The following is a 22,486-nucleotide window of genomic DNA, read 5'->3' as shown; positions in this document are numbered from 1 at the left end:
CCTCAACCCAAGGCAGACACTTAACCAACTGAGCCACGCAGGTGCCCTAAACATAGTTTTGAACATAAAGTATTTTCCCAAGATGAGATGTCTTGATACAGCACATCATTTCAACTTTCATTATTTAGTTTTATTGTGGAAAGTAATGGGACATTGAAGAGAATCTACTTTATTCTGTTTAAAATTCATTCCAGGGGTGCCTGGGTGGCTCAGTGGGTTAAAGCCTCTGCCTTCGGCTCGGGTCATGATCTCAGGGTCCTGGGATCGAGCCTCGCATCGGGCTCTCTGCTCAGCGGGAGCCTGCTTCCCCTCCTCTCTCTCTGCCTGCCTCTCTGCCTACTTGTGATCTATCTCTGTCAAAAATTATTAGTTGTAGAGGTGAAGATGACCACCACAGTGAAGATGGTTCTATTGAAATTATTATTGCCTTTGTCACTCTAGATTGAATAAGTAAACTTTCCTAAATGTGTGTGCTATGATAAATCATAGCAAAGTGGGCAAAGGAGAATATGGCACCAGAATCTGAAAAGAGGGCAGGGTAATTATACCACACTTAATAAAAATCAAAGTTTCATTAAATTTTGGTGTAGTTCTTTTAAGATTCTTTTATGTTTTCATTTGCATGGGCCATTCTGTTTGAGGAGAGAGAGGGCTAGACATAGGTAAGAAGTGAATTTAAGCTACAAGGAAAATAAAGAATGGAGCTTTCTTTAGGAACAAGGTAACATAGGTTCTGATTGTTGCTGTTGTCTGATTTTGGTGTGGTCTGGAAGAAATCTTGGTAATATAATACGTACCTTGAAACGTGGGTATTTACTAACATGGTAAAGAAACACTCTTATGTTTTTATTAGAATTTATCTCCAAGGAACTTTCACAGAAATATAATATTTTAAGGAACATATTGAGGCCTATATTGTTGAACAATATATCGTCAGCTAAAGAATTAGGAATCAATAGGTAAAATTTGAAGTCAGCAGAAACTGAGGGATATGGAGTGATGTCATTTCAGTTCATATAAATTATAGGAAGACACCTTGATGAGGCTTATTGATGATGATTATGACTGTCTGCTTATGTGTCTTACTTAGCTTTTTGTATCTGGAAAGTTGATTTTAGTAATTTTTAGGTAAATTACATAAATCGGTCGCAGTATTACTTTTTCCTTTGGTTTTCTGAAATGCTGATTAGTCAAATCTGACTTTGCTTGTGCTTATTACATAATGTGATTACTTTTTGCAGATGCAGCAAATTACTATTTCTTAATTATACTAAAAGCAGGACCTGAAAATATGGTAGCCACACCATTAGCATGTACTTCAAATTCTCTTAATGGTGATGCTCTGACATTCACTACTACATTTACTCTGTAAGTAAATTAGGCTTCTGATGGTTTAAACACATTTTTCTTTTAATAGAGAATACAGATGGAATGTATAGTCTTTGAAATGTGGTATCTACATTCTTCTATGGACAAATGACTCCGTTTCAGTTTGTTGATTTAAATCTTTTATATGTTTCTGGTATTTCTGTCCAGTGAGTAGCACATTTCTTGCATGTGACTATAGGTACTTAATGATTTGGTAAATACATAAAATATAAATACATATTACATATGTACCATAAAAATAATTAAGGTCCACATTATATATTATATAAATATATATAAATAAATATGTATATAAAATGTGGACCTTAATTTTTATGTATATATGTTTTAAATCGTAAATGTACTTAATATTCCAGCTCACTGAAAAGATGTATTTAGTAAATTTGTAAATTTATTATGAAAATTCAGAATCAAAATCCAATTAGAAAAAAAGTACTTATTAAAGATCTTGAGTTGTAAAATACCAAAGAAAAGATTTGGCTTGTATTATAGGAAAAATAGACTGCTCTTACTAATTTTTATGTTCTTTGATGGTTTATAAAACTGCCTGTAGTTATAAACACTGTGAATTCCTTTAATCCCAAAATATTGCAACACTATTAGGGGGCATCATTTTTAATGGCATTAAGTCAATGTTTTCCTTACTGTTTTATTTAATGATTTATTTTTCCAGACAAGATGTGTCCAATGACTTTGAAATAAATATTGAAGTTTATAGCTTGGTAAGTAGTGAAAGCTTTCCCAAATAACCAATATTATGTTCTCCTTAGAGATATTAACTCTTAAACTAATTATGCTTTGGGTTTGTGTGTAGGTACAAAAGAAAGATCTCTCAGGCCCTGATAAGAAGAAAAAGGCATATAAGTCTAAGGTGAGAATGAAAAACATGGTAGAAGTATTATTATCAGAAACAATAGCTGTATCAGTTTTAATTGCTCTACACTTACTTGACAACCAGCTTTGATAGCATGCTGAAATGTGTCTCAGGCCTTTCTTCTGCACTCTTGCCTGCCATGTTCTTGGTTAACCAGCACTTGGGACTGACATGCAGGCAGAAACAGTAGAGTCTGCATGTCAGTTTCTAGCTTTCCCAGTCTTGGCTCTGGGTTGTGCTTTTCCTAAGTCATCATCTAGCAAAATTTTATTTTAGTTCTAATAAAAACAGGAATGACAATATAGGGAAAGCCTTTAATGGAGGACTCAAGAATAAGGTATTCATATTTCAGGATTATTTTCTATGTGAGAGTATCTCAAGGTTGGTTAGTTTTAAGCTCTGACTCATAATGTTTAGCAGGAAAGACACTGGGAAAGACACTGTTAATCTTTTCTTCTAGGCGATTACTCCAAAACGACTTCTCACATCTATAACCACAGTAAGTAAATTCTTAAAAAATTTAGCTCCATTGAGAAATCTGCATCTTACACACAGGATTGTAAATTGGTAGCCATTTCTAATCCCTTAGCACTGTAGAAATCTTTAAAATATACTACTGGGGAGAAAATCTAATACTTAAGAAGGGGAAAAATACTGTTTTCTGAAGTGTAGCCTTTGCAGTGTTAAGGAGTTTAATGTTTAATACTTAAATCTTTGTATTGAATAAAGGAAGTAACTTATACTTCTTTATTCCGATTTTTTTTTTTTTTTTTTCTTTTAGAAAAGCAGCCTTCATTCTTCAGGTGAGTGAATCTTGAACTGTTTCAAACACTGGAATAAGGAATTGAGTTAAGCAGTGGTGCACATGCTTTATACATATGGGCATCTTGATGAGTGTTCACCTTAGTCTCCTTTGAGTAATATTTTCTGTATGGTTTTTAGTAATATATGAGATTACCGGGCAGAATGGCAGGCTCTCAGATGTTGTCTGGCCTCACGACATTCAGGCTCCATCTAGGAGGCAGTAGCTGTGTGATACCCAGTCCCCTGGCTACAGCTGCAGCTGCTGGCTCCTTTCTTCACCCCAACTTCTGTCATTGTGTAGATTGGTTTTGTGTTTTCCACACTGTGAACTTTACTTCTTTTAACTTTGCTCATCATGATTCGCATTATATTATGTCAGAGAAGCATCCTTCTAGTTCACTGGGAGCCTGGGTGCCAGGAAGCCAGGAAAGGCATTCTCTAGAGTGGCTTTAGTTTTTCGGAGGGGATTAGAATGGAGCTGGTTTCACTCACTTCCTTTGGGCTTCTGGTCTCTTCTTCTTGGCATAAGAAGGTAACTGAGAAGAACTTTGTAGATTCAGTCTCTGCTGTTAATTATGTCATCCTAGACCAGAGCAATGAAGGTTTTTCACATCTCTTTTAGGAAAATTGTTTTCTCTCACTCTTTAGAGATGGAGGAGAATGAGGCAGTTTTCTCTGTGACAAACTAATTTCTTTCTGTTGGGCTGTGGTGAAGAATTGTTATTTACACTCACAAAAGTCACTCTGAACTAAACTTCCTTTCCTTTCTCTCCAGTCATGGCCAGTCCAGGAGGTCTCAATGCTGTGCGCACCAGCAACTTTGCCTTGGTTGGATCTTATACGCTGTCATTGTCTTCAGTAGGAAACACTAAATTTGCTCTGGACAAGGTACTCCAAATTTATGTATTTATTTGCTTTTAGAAAAATTAGGTCAATGGAAATAACCCAGAGCTTTCAAGTATTTGAAATCTTTGGGTGAGAATGTATGTTCTTAGAATTGTAAATTTTAACTAGGCGTGGGTGTCCCTACATTTTTGATGTTGGAAGTATTTCTTTCTTCTCTCTTAATAGTTAAATCTTCAAAGCAGTGTGTACTGCTTTGTATACAGTGTATACTGATTTATTCTAAATGTTACTTCTGACTACGAGAGTATTACTTCTTGCATGTAGATGTTAAGCTTACAGTTTTAAACATGGTAACTTGCCCATTTGAACTGATATTTTGAAATGAATAGTATTTAATAGATTTAGTTTTGATAATATAGGGAAGGATAGGTTAGTTTCTTAGAGAGTATTCATAAATCAAAGGGACTTCTTTCCCATACTTTCCTCCCCAAATTAAAAGCTTCAAAGTTCAGTGTTTGTCCCTATTGAGTGCTTTTTCACCATAATGTGATATGACTAAACTGGTTTTTTTAAAGATTTTTATTTATTTATTTGACAGACTGAGATCTCAAGTAGGCAGAGAGGCAGGTAGAGAGAGAGAGAGAGAGAGGAGAGGATCCCTGCTGAGCAGAGAGCCCGACGTGGGGCTCGATCCCAGGACCCTGCGATCATGACCTGAGCTGAAGGCAGAGGTTTTAACCCACTGAGCCACCCAGGCGCCCCTGACTAAACTTTTAATAGCCAATGAAACCATTCAAAGAGTGAGAGACCTGGTAGCAAATTTTGGTCCTTGGACTGATTCCTGTGGTATAATACAGGGATATTGTTAAATATTTTAAGAGATTTTCCTAGTCAGAATATGGAGGTGAGGAAGTATAAAAATTTGGAGGTCTGGTTTCTAGTACTGATCCTGCTAGTAATTTCCTTTTAAACATTGAGCAAATCACTTCATTTCTCTGGGATCTTGTTTTCCCAGTAGAGAATATAAGGTTAGATTAAAACAATCTACCTTTAAATTTCTATGAAACATTTGTCTTTTAGTTAATAGGGAAAAAACAGACTACCTTTAAATTTTGATTATTGTTAACGCATAAATGTGTTTTATCTTAACATGCTAATTTTAAAAATGTATATAACTTTTTATTTAGTAATACAGCTAGTTTAACAAATTGAGTGATCTTGGGTCTTTTTTTCTTTTTGTCTTTTATTTTGTTTGTTTTAGATAAATTATGATGTAAAAGAGCGAGAACTACTGGGCTATATGTTCCAGGAAAAGGTTGCTATATTTTCTTTGCTTGAAACTAATGAGCTTAAAAAAATCAATCCTGAAGTTTTGGCTCAATGTATTCATTTCACTAACCACTCTTATGTGTTTTTGGTAATTTTAAATAATTAAGGATGTGATATACGTTATTCTTTCTTTAGATTCTTACAGGTGGAAATCTTTTTCTTTATTCTCATAGTTCTTTTAAGCTTTTTTTGACAGTCTTCTTGTTTTCATGCATGTTTGGTACTAGGGCTTTTCTTCTATATTTTTTTCACGTTACAGTTCTTTAAGATTCTGTAGACATTTTTATTTGATTTTCTGGCTACTAAAATACCAAATTAATAACTAACATTAAAATGTATTCAATTGTCTAAAAACAAAAGTATTTAATATTCAGTATTCATTCAGTATTCAGTATTTATTTGTTTATTTAGTATTCAGTATTCAGTATTTACTCAGTATTCAATATTGTTGACCTCCCGTATATGGAAAGACCTATGGTAATGTTTCAGATAAAACTGGTCTCAGTTGGCTAATAGGTACATTGCTATGTAGATGATGGTTTGTTTAGTGATTTTGAATGCATTGAACACTAAAATTATACTAAATATAATCATATGTCTTAGGTCTTTTTTTAGGATTTTTACTAGCCTTGCAAAGATCAATTACAAGCATTCCCTGGGTATATAGAAATGTACAAAATGCCAATTTCTGCATGTAAGAGATTTTGTTAATCTTTAAAATGAAAGAGGTTTCAATGATGTATGTTAAATAGACTCATTTTGAAAAATTGTTTGGGTGCCATTTTAATTCAAAATATCACATTTACAAATTTAAAAAATCCGGTATTTCCATTTTCTTAATTTCTTTGAAATTAAGAAACTTAAATTAAATTAAAGTTTAAATTAACTTAAATTAACTTAAAGTAAATTAAACTTAACTTAAATAGCCAACCACATGATTCAGTACAAAATCAAATCACTCAATTTAATTGGTTGTGTCTAATACTCTTAAGTCTCTTTCTGAATCAAATACAATATAATCATATATAAAATTTGTCTCAAATGTGCTTTTATGAATGGCAGGAGGAAGCAAATGTTTATTCTAATAGTTTATAATTGATGTAGGAGAATATTTAAAATAGTTAAGTTAGATGTTCTTTCAAGTTGGTGAGAAAAATGGAAGTCTATACTCACACAATAACCCTGCTTCATTTACTGAGAGAACACACAAGTCACCCATATCCTACCAGATTCCAGTGATGTAAGCGAGTGTTTGCTTATTTTATTGGAGCTGTGACCAACAATACAACAGTCACAAAGGTTATCTCTTGAGATCACCTTCAGAATGGAATTTCTGTTGAAGTTTACCCAGACTGTTTGCTCTATGGATTTAGGATACCACTGATAGCGATTGCCTTCCTATTTGAGGTTAAATCTGATATCCTGCAATTTAAATTATGAATTGCCATGAGTCACAGGCTCTCAAATTCTTTCTTTGAATAGAGACTCCAAAATAGCCATAGATTTTATTATACTTTCACAGATAAAGAGAGAATAATATCTCGAAGCCCATCTTTTGACTAAAAGAACCCTCATAGGTATTTACACCTTACCGGAAATAGAGATGTCATTTCAAATAATAATAGGGCAAACAGTTGTGAAGTAAAACAACCAATTAGCATTGTTGAATTTCAAGGTTATAGGAAGAGTGATTAGGTGTTCTGCTGTGCCCAAAACTATCCTTGGTGTATGCCCATTGGCTTAATAATTATTAACAGTACGCCCCTCTCTTAGAAATATCCCACTGTATAAAAAATTACAGCCATGCTAGTTATAGAGTTACATTTTATAGATCTTAGCAATAATCTTAGAAGTGTGAATATCTTCAAGACCATTTTGTCAAACAGAAAACCTAACAGGCTCATACATTTTCCCATGTTCCTACACTCAGCAGGGGGCAGTGATATTGACCATCTTGTGACTATTCTCAATTCACCCATTGGCACAAGCTTCTGACCAATAATACTGTCAGCATTTTATAGCTGTAGAGTTAAGAGTGAACATTTTCTTCTCATTTTTATGAGATTCTTTTTACCAGTAGCATTCCCTGGGTTAAACGTGGAAATCTATTAATTAAGATTGAGAGCCTGAGGAACTTAAAACTGACAACATGGAAAAGAAAAGAACAAGGGAATTTATAACAAGAAGGATAATGAGGCACATAATATTTTGATTTTACATTATGATACTTTTTAAATTCAGAAAGCTAGAGGTTTGTCTCATGGAATTAGTCTCTGGAAATCTACACTTTCTGGCCAAGATTTCCCCCTTTAAATTCTCTTTATTGTGTTGGAAGACTGAATTGTTGAAAACTAGCCTTATACCTAAAAAGTTTTTTCCACTCAAAAGTAAATTCTCGGGACGCCTGGGTGGCTCAGTTGGTTGGACGACTGCCTTCGGCTCAGGTCATGATCCCGGAGTCCCGGGATCGAGTCCCGCATCGGGCTCCCAGCTGCATGGGGAGTCTGCTTCTCCCTCTGACCTTCTCCTCGCTCATGCTCTCTCTCACTGTCTCTCTCTCAAATAAATAAATAAAATCTTTAAAAAAAAAAAAAAAAAAAGTAAATTCTCTTAGGCTTTTCTGGTACCTTAAGACACACGTTTTGCTAACAGATGCACAGAACAAATGGAGACGAAGCACAGATGCTCACAGACACAGTTCAGAGTTCTGGTGGCTTCGTGCTGAGGTGCTGATTGTGGTCCCCAGGGAAAGAGCTGGGTGCCACTCTCGCTGTTTGGGGTGCACGCTGCCTCCAGAACAGCTAGCTGCAAACACAAACGCTAAATGCTCGTTTTGCTTTTTGCCTCTTTTCATAAAAGTGAAAATCCTCTTCAGATTTCTTTCAGTTAGCAAAGACAGGTACTAACATAAGTCTTTGGTAAAAGTCAAGTGGGCAGATTTTTGAAAATCCAGGGGTTACCTATGTGCCACGTTTTCCTTTTTTTTTTTTTTTTTAAATAGGAAAACTGGGTATTTATTTGGTCAAAGAGTATCCTTTCAGCAACTGTTGGTTGAATGCCTGGATAGAAGTTGGCAGTAGGCTACGAGAACAAACATGGAAAAGACACACAATTGCTCTCAAAATCTGCTGTGCAAATTGCAGGCTATGGCCTTTGGCACCAAAGGGAACTTGCACATTCACAGGAGAGTCTGAGAGCCGGGAAGACGAGCTTCCTACTTGGAGAAGAATAGGCTCTGCGTGGCCTAGAGTAGTTTTCATACTCCGAAATGGGGAGAAAGGGTTCTGTACCATATTGTCTGTATGTGTTGAGGGACATTTAGGTTGTTTGCCCCTCTAATTCTTGTGAAGAATTTAATGAATGCCGGAGTGCCCATATACCTGGAGACTCTGGTTTTAATTCTTTCGGATAAATACCTAGAAGATTGTTTGGCTATGTAGTAGTTACATTTTTAAGTTTTTGAGAATCCTCACTGAAAAGCTTTCAATTTTGCTGATTTATTGATTTTGTTGTTTGTGTTGCTGCTCATGCTTTGGTGTCATATCTGAGACTCTATTGCTGAATCCATGATCATGAAGATCGACTCCTGTGTTTTCTTCTAAGAGTTTCATGGGTTTAGGTCACTGATCCCTTTTCAGTTAATTTTTGTATGTGATGGAAGATAGGGAACCAACCTCACTCTTGTAATGTAGAAATCCAGTTTTCCTAGCACTGTTTGCTTATAGGAGTGCTCTTTCCCCATTGATTGGCCTTGGCACCCCTGTTGACCATAGCTGTATGGGTTTATTTCTGGGCTCTCAGTTCTGTTCCTTTGGTCTACAGATCTTCTTTTACACCCTTACCACACTGTGCTGATGACTGTAGCTTTGGATTAAGTTTTGAAGTTAGGAAGTACGATTCCTCCAATTTTGTTCTTTTTAAAGATTGTTTTGGTTATTAATAATGGGGACATTTTGCAATTCCATATGAATTTGGGGATCAGCTTTTCCATTTCTGCAGCTCACTATTCTTTACTACTGAGTATTAATGTATTAATTTACCAGTGGAATATATTCTGTTGATGGAGAATGGATAAACACATGTAATCTCTTCTTAAATCTATGTTTTCTCTATCAATTAACTTGGAACTTAGGGTTCTATTTTTATCAAACTCTACCTTGAATGAATTTGTTCTTCAAAAGCATTTGTTGCTAAGGAACCAGTGGACTTTCGGGCCACCTATTTTACATTCCAGCTTTAGAAAATACTGTGCTTTCAAGGCATAATCTTCTTTAATCATAAAACATGATTTATACATGTTTTATCAAGAAAAAAAAATCACACTTTGAAACGGTTTTGCAAATAACTTACCCCCTGTCTTCACAGGTGCCCTTTTTATCTCCTTTGGAAGGTCATATTTATTTAAAAATAAAATGTCAAGTAAATTCAAGTGTTGAAGAAAGAGGTTTCCTGGTAAGTAACATCACTTAATCTGTATTTTCCTTTTTCCATGTTGTGATGTATAGACTTGGTTTCGCATAGAAATGACAACCTATGTGACTACACGATTCATCGGTTCAGTAAATGTATGAATGCACGTCCGCACTGTGTCAGTCACTGTGCTGGTGCTGGAAACTGGCAGGCCACAAAAAAATAAGACTTCCCCTCAGAAGCTTTTAGATTAGTAGGGAGAAAGCATAAGTAAACTGGCAAGTGCGATGCTGTGCTGTAATTGGTGGGAGCATAGAGTGCCGGGGGGTAACTGGAGGGGCGTTAAAGAAAGTCACTGGAAGTAGCTTGTAAACTGGTGAGTGAGTTAGCCGGGTAGAAAGAGGGGAAGAAGTATTCCGGACAAAGGGCAGAGCCTGTAAGCCAGCCTGGAGTGCCCTTCCCTCTCCCCCTCCACCAGAGATAAGGAGGGCACAGACAGTGAGTGGCTCGTCCTTCAGCGGTGCTTAGGGCCTGGGTGTGTGTGGGGAGGAGGGACAGCGAGGAGCGCGACTGCAGAGGACAGTGTACTTAGGGGAGACGGGGCTGAGGGCTAAAGGGCCTTTGGAAGAATTTGGACTATATCTGGAAGCCAGCAAGTACACTTGAAGGACTTTACGCAGAGGAATAACATATATTTGAGGTTTAGAAAAGTCATTCTTCCTGCCATGCGGAGAGGAGGATGGAAACGGGTGGTTCTGAAGGAGATTAGCGAGGAGACAGTCACTCCATGAGAGGTGATGGGGACTGATGGGGACTGTCCTGGAGAGATGAAGCAGGAGGGAGGGCAGGCGTGGGGGGTTTTGACTGCAGCAGAGGAGGTGGAAAAGTAGAAGTAAGGATGTCACCTAGATCCCTGCCTTGTACAACTTGTTGGGTGGCACGATGCCACTGAGATAAGGGATCTTGGGGAAGGAGCAAGTGTGCACATTTGGGGAAAAGTTTTTTGCTCCCTGAATTTTACTGTGGAAAATTGCAGATATACAGCAATGTTTGGTAGAATTTTACATCAAACACCCAGATAGCCACCATCTAGATGGTGCCTTTAACGTGTTTTACTCTCCTTGTTTTATCATGTATCTGCTACCTAGCCATCCTTCTAGCTACCCCTCTGGCCATTGCTGAAAATACCATTTTTGGAGGGAAAGAATTTTCAAAGTATACTGGAGACATTAGCATGTTCCTCCAAATCTCAAGTGTACATCCCTGAGTTTGGACACAAGCATACATTTTATAACACAAATTTCTATTAAGATCTAGAACATTGCCCCAGAAAGTTCTTTCATGCCAGTTCCTTCATCCCCCAAGGAGGGAAGTTTGGATGAGTTAAGTTTAAATGATCTGAATTTTAGATGACTCTAAAAGATCTTGAGTTTGACGCTCAAGATGGGCATTTTGGTTGAGATGAAGATTTGGAAATCTGCATCATAGAGATAGTAATTGAAGTGCAGGGAGGGCTGAGCAAAGCAGAACCAGGAGGTACACTAACATTTAAGCCACAGACCTAGAAAGAGATGCTCTCAAAGGGGCCTGCAGGGAGGGCTCTGTGTGTGGCATGGTTGCCAAGAGAGAGTCTGAAAGAGGGAGTGGTCAACTTAGATCAGGACTACTATCGGAGACCATGGGACTCCTTTACAAGGCAGAGAACAAAGCTGGATTGCAGATGGTTATGGACAGGGTAGGAGGTGAGGAATGAGAGTGCCAGCAGCTCTGTGAAACAAAGTTTGGCTGCAGAGGAGAGAGTATGGTACCTGCAGAGCTATGTAAGGGTGAAAGAAGGATTTGGTTGACATTTTAATAAGATCAGCGAGACTTGAGAATCTTTAAATCAGATGGGTGGCTTCTAATAGGGCAGAGAGACTGAAGACGTGCTGGGGAACCTGCACTAGATTTAAGTAGTGATATGTGGAACGAGGTCATGAGAGTGAGAAGACATGAAACCCAAGCCATCGTTCACGGGATTGATCTTACTCAGAAGAGCAGTTGACCCTTGAACAACACTTATGTGGGTCCATTTATACATGGATTTGTTTCAGTAAATATATACAGTACTGTGAATGTATTTGTTCTTCCTTGTGATTTTCTTAACATTTTCATTTCTCTGACTAACTTTATCCTAAGAACACAGTCTATAATACATGTAATATGTGAAATATATGTTAATTGACTGCTTCTATTGTAGACATGGCTTCTGGCCAACAATAGGCTATTAATAGTTCAGTTCTGGTGGGGGTTGGGGAGAGTCAAAAGTTAGATGTGGATTTTCGGCACCCCTGACCTCTGGGCTGTTTCAAGGGTCTATACTTTTTTTTTCAAGGCTATATACTTTTTTGATTATCAGATGAGAAAAGTATGTATAGCGTACACAGAAGATTGTGGGTATGGTGCACAAAGTAGAGGAAATCTAATCCCTCGCTTTCTTGTGAAGCAAGAATTTGAATGATACAGAGGAGCTCTGTGGCCAACCAGATTGTAGACCAGACTGCCTTAGTTTGCTCACATGTACAGCCAGTAGGTGGCACTAGATGTTTTTGAAAAAGTGTTTTATACATTTTCTGATGGAAAGCAGTGTTTACCTTCTGACTTTATTTAATGTAAATATTTTCATATTTTACTATAGATACCTTTAGCAACTGACAGATTGTTGTGACCATTAGTTCATTTGCATATAATGTCTGATTGACTGAATTTTTGAGCTGGGCTCTCAACAAGTTAGTGTTAGTTAGCCCTCTTCAGGTTTACTCTGTCTCAGACCCTATAGCCCATTCTCATCACAACCACATTTGCAAAAATGTGGTAAGAAACTGCTCAGAACTCCCCAAATAAATTCTATCCCCTGCCAAACAGTGCCTTTTAATTACTTGTACCCTCTATAAAATAGAGCTAGTGATCGAAACTAAGGTTGCTTGGTTCAGTTTTCCTTCCTGGTATGTCAGGGACAGCTAGAAGGAAGGTGACTACCAACCAAAAAAACTTGCTAAGTAATTCTAAAATGGTGCTAGTCTAGTTCTGCCTTCACCGATGAACGGCAAGTCAGGAAGTTCCGGATTAGCTAGAAGGTTCCAGTTCTGCTTTGTGTTGTCATTTAGTTTTCTTGGCCTGAACGTTCCTCAGCTATAAAAAATGAAAATGCTGTCCTCTTCTTATTCTTCTCTGATTGTAGTCAGGTATAATAATAATAATGTGCTCTTCTTACCCGTCAAATTTTTCCTTGTCTATTAGCTTTATGATGTAAAGGGTGAGCATAAACATAAGAGGGAGCTGGTGAGTCATTTATGCTAATTTTGTGCTTGAGATTGAAATAGCAACATTCCTGTCTTTTTTCCTTGAATGGTTGTGAGCCAGTGCTGCTTAAAAACATGCCTTGGGGAGGAAAGAGGATAAACTGGGGAAGAAGGAAGAAAGGTGGGGTAAAAGAGTATGTGGCTAGAGCAAGCTAATTAATTTGGGGTAATTAACTAAGCTAATAAATTTCAGGCTTAGTTCTCTCATAGAAACATTTCTTCACACAAAGTAACTTTCCTCCATGGCTAGAGCTTGTACTCTTCTAACTCAAGCCAACTTTAGGCAAATTCACACAAATTAGTGAATCAAGAAGAATATATGTCTGCTATCCTAGGGTTGTATAAAGTTTAGTTGATCCATGTGAAGGTGGAAAAGCCGAATGCATTCTGAAATCAGACACAAATGTGCTTTGAGATGATCGGTTAGCTAGGGTCAGCAAAGTGTGGCTTGCTGCTTGTTTTTATAAGTTTTAATGGAACATGGGCTCATTTGTTTGCACACTATCTATGACTGCTTTACCATTACTGTAGAATTGAGTAATTGTGACAGACCCGATGGCTCACGAAGTCTAACATCTTTACTCTCTGGTACTTCACAGAAAAAGTTTGCCAACCTCTGATCTCTAGCACTGTTTCATTTTACCTTGCTTTGTTCTCTCAAATAGTATTTCCTAAAGGACGTCTTTTTCCTTTTTAAGTCCAAAGGAAAGACTTCTGTGTGATTAAGGCTCATTAGGACTACAAGTAAAGAATAGTGAGGTGGCAGGGAGCAGCTCCAGCTTATACTGTTTAAGCAGAAGTACTTCCATGGAAAAAAGCCCCAAGTTAGTTACCTTTCCCAGAGTCCTGACCTTGATGGACATGACTGCTTCACCTCTCTTTAGAATGTAGCTTGTGTTTCTAAGGCATGAGCCGGCAGCCACCTGACTGCCGGCAAATGCTACTCTGTTGTGCTTTGTGGCTCAGCAGTAGGCGGGGTGCTCTGACGTTTATCAAAGTAATCCGTCAAGGCACAAAATCATGAGTTGAACTCTTTCCCAATCCTATTTTGTTCTGAATAGAAGTTAAATGCCAGTCTTTTGTATAAAATAAGTCTAATTTAATAAGCTTTTATTGGTTTTGTCAACATATAAAGTATGATATTCTCATTATTCTACCCTACATCACTTAAAGCACTTTTCTCTTGTTTAAGGAGCATTTGGTTTGGGATATGATGCTTTAAAAAGGTCTAAATTAGATAGAGGTATTGATTTGAGGTTAATATCTGGAAATTCTTAAATGCTATATGCTTATAGATGATTTTGAAAATCTGGGTCAGTTTCTGGATATTAGCAATCAATGAGTTTCATTATTAGGGTAAAGGATGATGCAAATCATGTAAGTTGATTTTGAGCTATGAAGTATATCAACGTATTGAAGTTTAACATGTAGATTTATCATTTAATCGATCCTCAAGTTTCTCAAGTTAACATTTCATTGACTTTTCAGACCATATTTGAAGATGTTAGTGGTTTTGGTGCTTGGCATCGAAGATGGTGTGTTCTTTCTGGAAATTGTATCTCTTATTGGACTTATCCAGATGATGAGAAACGAAAGGTAATATTAATAGTTCTGGTCAGTGCTGAAAGCCCTGCATTTCATATTGTGTTTCCTGTAGAGGTTCCCGCTGGTGTCCACACCCACCCAGATGCCCCTTTGAGTATGTTTACTAAGCCATTAAAAATGTTCTTGTTGCGGGGCGCCTGGGTGGCTCAGTGGGTTAAGCCGCTGCCTTCGGCTCAGGTCATGATCTCAGGATCCTGGGATCGAGTCCCACATCGGGCTCTCTGCTCAGCAGGGGGCCTGCTTCCCTTCCTCTCTATCTGCCTGCCTCTGTCTACTTGTGTTCTCTGTCTGTCAAATAAATAAATAAAATCTTTAAAAAAAAAAAAGTTCTTGTTGCAAGATGCATGCGTGTGAGTGTGTGTGTGTGTGTGTGTAAAACTTTCATTCTTTTCCATTCCCTGTGATTTGATCCCTCTTAAAATACCTTAAGGCATATATTTGTCTGTCTTTTCTCCTAGAATGTTTCATACTATTTTTAATAACATATTTAGCCAGAAATATGTTGAATTCACTTTTGTTTTTATTAATAGTTGACTTACCTAAATCTGGAATAAAACAGTAATAGAAAGCCATCACAGGAATATAGTGATTTTGATTTTGTTTCTAATATTTGATAATAGAATTTTATGATAAATAGTATCTCATTTTCAAAGAAATTAATATTATTGCTCAAATATGATTATTTATTATTCCCAAACTGGGAAATAGAAATAAATAGAATTACAAAGTAATCTGGGTTTCTTTTTTTTTTTTTTTTTTTTTTTAAGATTTTATTTATTTATTTGACAGAGATCACAAGTAGGCAGAGAGGCAGACAGAGAGAGAGAGAGAGGAGGAAGCAGGCTCCCTTCCGAGCAGAGAGCCCGATGCGGGACTCGATCCCAGGACCCCGAGATCATGACCTGAGCCGAAGGCAGCGGCTTAACCCACTGAGCCACCCAGGCGCCCCTAATCTGGGTTTCTAATTGTTGAAGCTGGTGGATGGGTACATGGAAAGTTTATTTTACTGCTCTTTTAATTCTGCATCTGTTTTGAGTAATCCATAACAAAGAGTTTATTTTTTAAGTTGGCTCAAAGCTCTAGTTGGCACTTTGAGTTTCCGTTTTGCTAGCAAGATATAATAATATAATAAATATGTTTCTCTAAACCTATTATAATTAAGTTTCAACCTTTACATTGATGACTTTTTAAATTTTTAGATTGTACCAACTTAAATACTGCTTAATGCATATTGATGTAAATGGTCTTGTTTATTGTTTTTTAATTTGTTTTTAAAGAATCCCATAGGAAGGATAAATCTGGCCAATTGTACAAGCCATCAAATAGAACCCGCCAACAGAGAATTTTGTGCAAGACGCAATACATTTGAATTAATTACTGTCCGACCACAGAGAGAAGATGACCGAGAGACTCTTGTCAGCCAATGCAGGGACACACTCTGTGTCACCAAGTATGTATTACACCATAAACAGAAATACTTATGTCCAGTAAGTAATTGATTGCCCACTACGTTCTAACCACTTTTAGAAATATCCAAGATGGTCCTTGTCTTTGAAGAGAGTACGGTCTTAAAGAAGAAAGAAAACCCACACGATCACTAAGAGAACAATCTTCTAACTAAATTAATATAGTTTTAAAAATCTAACATTCAGTGTGTAAACCTGGCGATTCACAGACCTGTACCCCTGGGGATAAAAATATATGTTTATAAAAAATTAAAAATTAAAAAAAAAAAAGTCTAACATTCAAACTATATTTTGGCTAATCCTGTTTTCCAGTATACTCACAGTATAGCCATTTTCAAGGCAATTAGCTAATGTACTTTGGGTTAAGTTTGAAGATTTTGTGTATAATTGAGAAGGCAAGTGTTATTTAAAGAAACTTTACATGCCCCTTCCTTCCCATCCCCAAAATGCCCTCAGTGAAATCAGGTAACTTACAGAAACAATCTCAGGCTACTCTGCAAATTTCTGGCTAGAGATTAAGGAAATGAACTGTTACGAGTGAGGGCCAGCAATGTTGAGTGACTTGCCATGGTTACATTTGGTAACAAGACACTGAGTCAGGATGTAAACATCAGTTTCCACAGAGTGATGATAGAGATAGATTGATGAGTAAACACATTTAGCACAGTCTCGATCTCATGGAACGGGCTCAGGAAATGGCCACTATTATTGTTGTACATGTTGTGTTATCTCCATCCACTAGATGATCAGATCACTGCTTATCCTACTTCTAGTACCAATGTGGGGAAATTACAGATGCAGAAGGAGTACAGTATAAAGACCTGACAACTGCTGTTCTCTAGAAGAATGATCTGGCTTGTGAGTTAGGGAATTATCCTCTTGCTTACTCTGACCTACCCTATCAACTTGTTATTCAATTCATGGCTAAATATGGGTGCAAAGAAGTGATTCCTGATATGGATGGAGAAGTTAGGGTAGACAAAGTCAAAGTGATCTTCAGATCACTTATTGTAGATAACCATGTTCTACTAACACAAAAATAAAGGGAAATAGTGCAAAATAGTATTACTTGTAGAGCCCAGGGAAAGTCCACAAGCTGGTGATCCCAGCTCTCAGGGAGCCCAGATCTGAGGATTTGGGAAGCTTCCAGATAAAGACCTGGTGTGCTAGCTCTTGTTAGGAAGTGGCCCACACTCAGTGGTTGTCCTTCAGGCCAGAGCACCTGTACAAGACAGTGACTGTCTTTAGTGTGGAAACTCCATCATTAACCAAACAGGATCACTGTGAATTTTGATTCCGTGAACCAACCTATGGGGATTATTTTCCTTTATTGCAGCTGAAAAGCCTTACAGGCTTTTGATTAGCATCTGTTAAAAACTAGTAAAGAGTAACTCATTTTAGCTGTTTGTTTAGCCTTTTCTCCCCTCCCCCAGCAAGAGAACAGGGCGGTATGGAATGGGGGAAAGGATCCTGACTTTTTTTGTTTGCACCCATAGGAACTGGCTGTCTGCAGATACCAAGGAAGAGCGGGATCTCTGGATGCAAAAACTCAATCAAATTCTTGTTGATATTCGCCTCTGGCAACCTGATGCTTGCTACAAACCCATTGGGAAGCCTTAGACTGTGGGCAGTTTCCAGGCCTTGTAGAGGTTTTTTTGAGCTGTGTCATAAATGTATCTTAAGAGCATCAGATTTGCTGATTGCATTTTATGCTTTAAATACAAAAGGGTATGTGCCAATATTCACTACATATAATGCAGTATTTGTATCTTTTGTATGTAAGATTTCAACTGGTTTCTGTCATTCATAAATGATTGGAGGAAAATTCATTATAGTCAGTTTTGCTAAATTTTAATTTAAAGGCCTCATTTTCCTAGAAATCTAATTATTCAGTTATTCATGACAAAGTATTTTTTTAAATGTAAGGAATTTTGAGTTGTCTTCTTGGAGCTGTGGGTCTCAAAGTAAAAAGCTCTTCTAGGGGTTGGAGGCAGAAACCTCCGACTTGGTCGTCCTTTCCCTGTCCTCAGTACATCTTTCTAAAGTTTGTGATCGTTTATTGATCATGATATGTCTTGTTAGTAGAATACTGAAAAAACTGCCAAGGGACTTCACAGAAACATTTTTAGTAATGGAGGTAAGAATTTTTAATAATCGGTGCACATCAGTGTAAAGTTTGAGGCTATCTTCAGACAAGAGATGTGGGTAATGGGATATTATGTGAGATTTGGGGGTTAGTTTTCTTTAGAAGAGTTAATAATCACATGGTTTACATTTACCCAGTTTCTACAGATGCTGTGTGGTGCACATTTTCATAGAGTACAGGCTTTTTAAAATAATTATTTTTGCTATCTAAGACTCCGCTTGGCATATCAGTACTTTCTGCTCCTGTAACAAGAATAAATGTAAATTGAGGAGTCTTTGTATAAAAGTAAATTCTACCAAGCTGCTAAGGACTAATACTTTGCTTGCCAAAGTTCTTGTCTTTTTTTTTTTCTTGTCCATGTATGACAGTGTCTAGGAGTACATTATGAAATCTTTTGAAAAATTTGTCATGCATTACCTTTGAAAGCCTAATACTTTTTTATTGCAAAGTATTATAAAGCATGGTCACAACTTTTAAATACACTTTGAGTTTCTTTTCTGAATTGTTAAAGTTATTGATGATCTCATTTATAAACACTAAATTCTGTCACTTCCTGTCATTTAATTTTGTATTCATTCAAATGTGTTTTTTGTTATGTTATTTTAAAAATATATTTTATGATCTCTTGCCCAAATAAATGCTTGCAAAAGACTTAAGGAATTATTCACAAAATGCTATGTAAATGTGTGGCGTGGCTGCTGTGTCCCTAGGCTGGGGGACTTCCTGAGGGGTTTGTATGGATAGGATCCCATTCATCTTTTTATCTCCAGCCCTCGCTCGGCTTATTATATGTCCTTAGGATCTTTGTTGAAGGAGTAGGTGGATGAAGGATCCATTTTTGGGGTATTTCAACAGAATATGGTACTTAGATGTGCCTTTGAGGACATGCTTAGCAGAGGCTTAGCAGCAACAGGGTGGGGAGAGTGACATTATTCTCCGATACTGGGAGTGGGTTCGATGGGATTGATGAAAGGGTCCCTTTTATTTATTTATAGAATTATACTTATTTGGGGTTGTTTATTTGTAATTCCAGTGTATTTAACATACAATGTTATATTAGTTTCTGTATAATACCTGATTCAGCATTTCTCTACATTACTTTGTGCTTATTAGGATAAGTGTCCTCTCATCCCGTTCACCTGTTTCTTCCAACTCCCGCGTGACCAACTTGTACTGTCTTTGAAGAGGTGTTACTTATCATGGCACGAAATCCAGAACGCACGAAGAAGTCCAAGTGAAACATATGCCTTTTCCCCTTGTCATAACCATGTTTAAGTTCTTGTGTGTCCGGTTAGACTGATTCTAAACATAATACATAGGCATAGTAATCGTCTCTTCTTCATTAAAAATATTCCACATATATTGTTTGTTCTAAGTTAAGACAAAAAAGCACAACAGAGTGTCCCTTTTCAGTCATTGCTTCTTAGGGTGTAGAGAGGGTATGTGAAGTCTAGTTTTAGAAGAAATTTAAGATGGCTGTGGAACATCAAGTTAGAGATACCTGGTGACAGCAAAAACCACTGCTCTGTCACCAGCCTGCAGTGGATTGTCGGAACCATGAGAGTAGGTAAGATGATCTGAGGAGAGTCATCCCGAAGGAGAAGCAAGAACAAAAGGAATGTGTTCTTTCAGGGGAAAGAGAAAAAGGAGAGGCCCGTGAAAGAAAACCAGAGTGATGTCTTGAATTTCTTCTCTGAATTATTAGTTAATGATGATTGCATTTATAAACACTAAATTCTGTCACCTCCTGTCATTTAATTTTGCAAGAGAGATCAATGTAGAGTGAGCCCAAAGAAGAATCTTAAGATCTGGCCACAAGATCATAGGACAGGTTAAAAAAATGGGAACTGAAATTTGGAGCAGTCACTTCAATAATATAATTAAAAAAAAAATAAAGTTATGACAAAAATCCATAGAGGAAAAGAATGACAGATTTAATCAGATAAAAAAATTTTCTGATAAATGTCTACAAATAAAGTTTAAACATAAGCATCAGACTAGGAGAAAATATTTATGACATATTTAATAATCAAAAAAGTTAATGTGTGAAATTTAACATAAAGAGCTCCAATGCCTAGCTATCACTGTCTGAACATTTACTATGTACCAGGTGATATTCTTGGAGTTTTGTATGGATTATTGCATATAATCTTCACCTGACCTTAGGAAATAGGCATCGAAATGAGGACACTAAAGCTTCGATAACTTGGGTAATGAATAAACAGAAAAATATAATTTTAAACAGGTTGAACTGCTTCATTGGCCCCCAGACTGGGGAAACTGGAGTCAATGTTGCTGAGAAACAAACTCAGACTCTTGGTGAGGATAGAAGTGCTAGAGCCTTCTTGGATGGCCGCTTGGCTACCTCCAGCGATCTCCTCCCTCACACCCAGGGTCAGACTCCCACACATCCGAGATCTCCTCCACACAAAGCTTGGCTTGTAAATTCAATCACAGAAGCAGTTACGGCCCCGGTGAAGCGGGGAGAAGTCTGTGTCACCATGTGCACCTCCCAGGTCTTTCATCCTGACATTGGACACTGTCTTTGGCCCAGGGTTATAGGTAGGGTGTCACGTGGGGTCTGTGGAACAGCTTACAGAGGGAGATGGTGGCGGGAAAGTGCTGCCATTTTATACCCTATACAGTTATACAGCATGTGTGCCTTTGCCTCCCAGATCCATAAATTCTCAGTTTATTTACCACAAACTATCCCTAACCAGCCACATCCTTCTGGTGGCATTCCACAGATAAGAGATCTAGCAGATATTAGTCTACTAACCAGGAGGTCCGGTTTATAGAACGTTTACAGGAATTTAGATGTGTCACCTGCCTTCTTTACCTGGAACAAAAAGCCAGCTACTTTAACTCCTTCCTTCCCACTACCCCCAGATGAACTTGCAGGTGAGGGAAAATACCCATAAAAGGATAATCCTTACGATCATGTTTTAAAGGGAAAAAAACCTGAAATAACATGAAAATCCAACAGGGATGAAAATGAGAAAGAATCTATAAGCCTAATAATAGGAAATTATGGCGACAATTTCTACAAAACTTCAAGCAGTGTTCAAGAAAAGAAACATGTATGTATATATATTTGGACCAATTTTCCAGAACACCTTCTGGGGAAAAGGCATACGCTGTGCAACGTGACATAACGTAATATATATGCATGTGAATACCTAGAAGAAAACACGGAAGGAACCACAGGAAATTTTATATGGGAAAGGACAGCACTGAGAGCAGTGCTGGGTAGAGGAATGCTTTGACTTTTGACTCTTTCTAGAACATTTGATAGGTTTTCAATGAGAATATTTTCATATTGCTCATTCACAGGACCTACAAACATTTCAAAAATTAAAATTGGAAGGGAGCATGGAGTGAGTGCAAGACTGAGTAGAGCCTACAGGCTATTGGGCTGGGAAGGGAGGGGCACCACTGTGATGACAGCATGGCGGGGCAATGTTGAGGGACGGGTGGTCTGGATGAGGAATTGAGTATGTTAGTCCCCTGGTGGGGAAGAGCAGAGGGAAGGTGGGATCTGAGGATAGTAGTAAACAGGAGTGGAAGAGATGAGGGAGAATGAATGCACTTGTAGAGCATAATGAAAGGTGACTGGACCCAGTTGATAGGTGGAGTGGAAACCCCTTCCCAGGAGTCAGCATTTAGGAAGGGAATATGACTCAGTATTGAACAAGGGCATCCGAACTAGGTGGTCATGCAGGACTAGGTGCCTGGGGCGGGGGGTGGGGGATGGTGTTGGTGACTCACAGGCCTTCCTTGTTCAGGAAGTGTGCTGGCTGGTGGGGAGCCACGTGCAACCATCACACAGGGGGTTCGAATGGGGAGCCGGAGCACGGCCAACCACAGCAGACGCGGAGAGCCTGCAAAGGCATATGGGGCAGTGATCTCTAAACTCTCTGAGAGCTCATATCCCAAAGAGCCTAAACCTAAAGGAACTATATATACTCCTATTTTCAAACCTAACATTTTCCATTAGGACTTTGGAAAGTGGCAGAGGATGTAATTTCCACCACATTAGAAATATTAACATTTCAGATTAAAATGTTTACATTTTTAAAAAGGGTTATTTATTTAAAAGACAGACAACATGAGCAGAGGGAGGGGCAGAGGAAGAAGCAGACTCCCCATGGAGCATGGAACCCAATGTGGTACTCAATCCCATGACCCTGAGATCATGACCTGAGCCGAAGGCAGATGCTTAACTGACTGAGCCACTAGACACTGCTTTACATTATTTTTAAAATCAAATCCAACA

At 37.8% G+C, this 22,486-nt stretch overlaps 1 protein-coding gene across 4 annotated transcripts in view; it reads left to right on the top strand.

Moving 5' to 3' along the window:
* The window catches only part of ANLN (anillin, actin binding protein), a 49,217-nt gene extending 30,356 nt beyond the window's left edge, over nt 1–18,861 (top strand). For 2 of the 4 annotated variants that reach the window (XM_082750729.1, XM_082750728.1), the window contains exons 15-25: nt 1,242–1,368; nt 2,063–2,111; nt 2,204–2,260; nt 2,724–2,762; nt 3,045–3,066; nt 3,843–3,955; nt 5,175–5,228; nt 9,608–9,694; nt 14,482–14,589; nt 15,876–16,048; nt 17,561–18,861. In XM_082750729.1, coding sequence (XP_082606855.1) covers nt 1,242–1,368; nt 2,063–2,111; nt 2,204–2,260; nt 2,724–2,762; nt 3,045–3,066; nt 3,843–3,955; nt 5,175–5,228; nt 9,608–9,694; nt 14,482–14,589; nt 15,876–16,048; nt 17,561–17,684 — 953 coding nt within the window. In that variant the 3' untranslated portion in view covers nt 17,685–18,861. The remainder of the gene's footprint in view (nt 1–1,241; nt 1,369–2,062; nt 2,112–2,203; nt 2,261–2,723; nt 2,763–3,044; nt 3,067–3,842; nt 3,956–5,174; nt 5,229–9,607; nt 9,695–14,481; nt 14,590–15,875; nt 16,049–17,560) is intronic. The other 2 variants (XM_082750731.1, XM_082750730.1) reach the window with 1 other exon arrangement.
* Nucleotides 18,862–22,486: the final 3,625 nt, after the last annotated feature.

The sequence above is a fragment of the Mustela nivalis genome, assembly GCF_964662115.1.
Source record: "Mustela nivalis genome assembly, contig: HAP1_SCAFFOLD_1771, whole genome shotgun sequence".
Lineage (NCBI taxonomy): Eukaryota > Metazoa > Chordata > Mammalia > Carnivora > Mustelidae > Mustela > Mustela nivalis.
The sequence above is the reverse complement of the archived record's forward strand: the minus strand, read 5'-3'. Positions and strand labels throughout refer to the sequence as shown.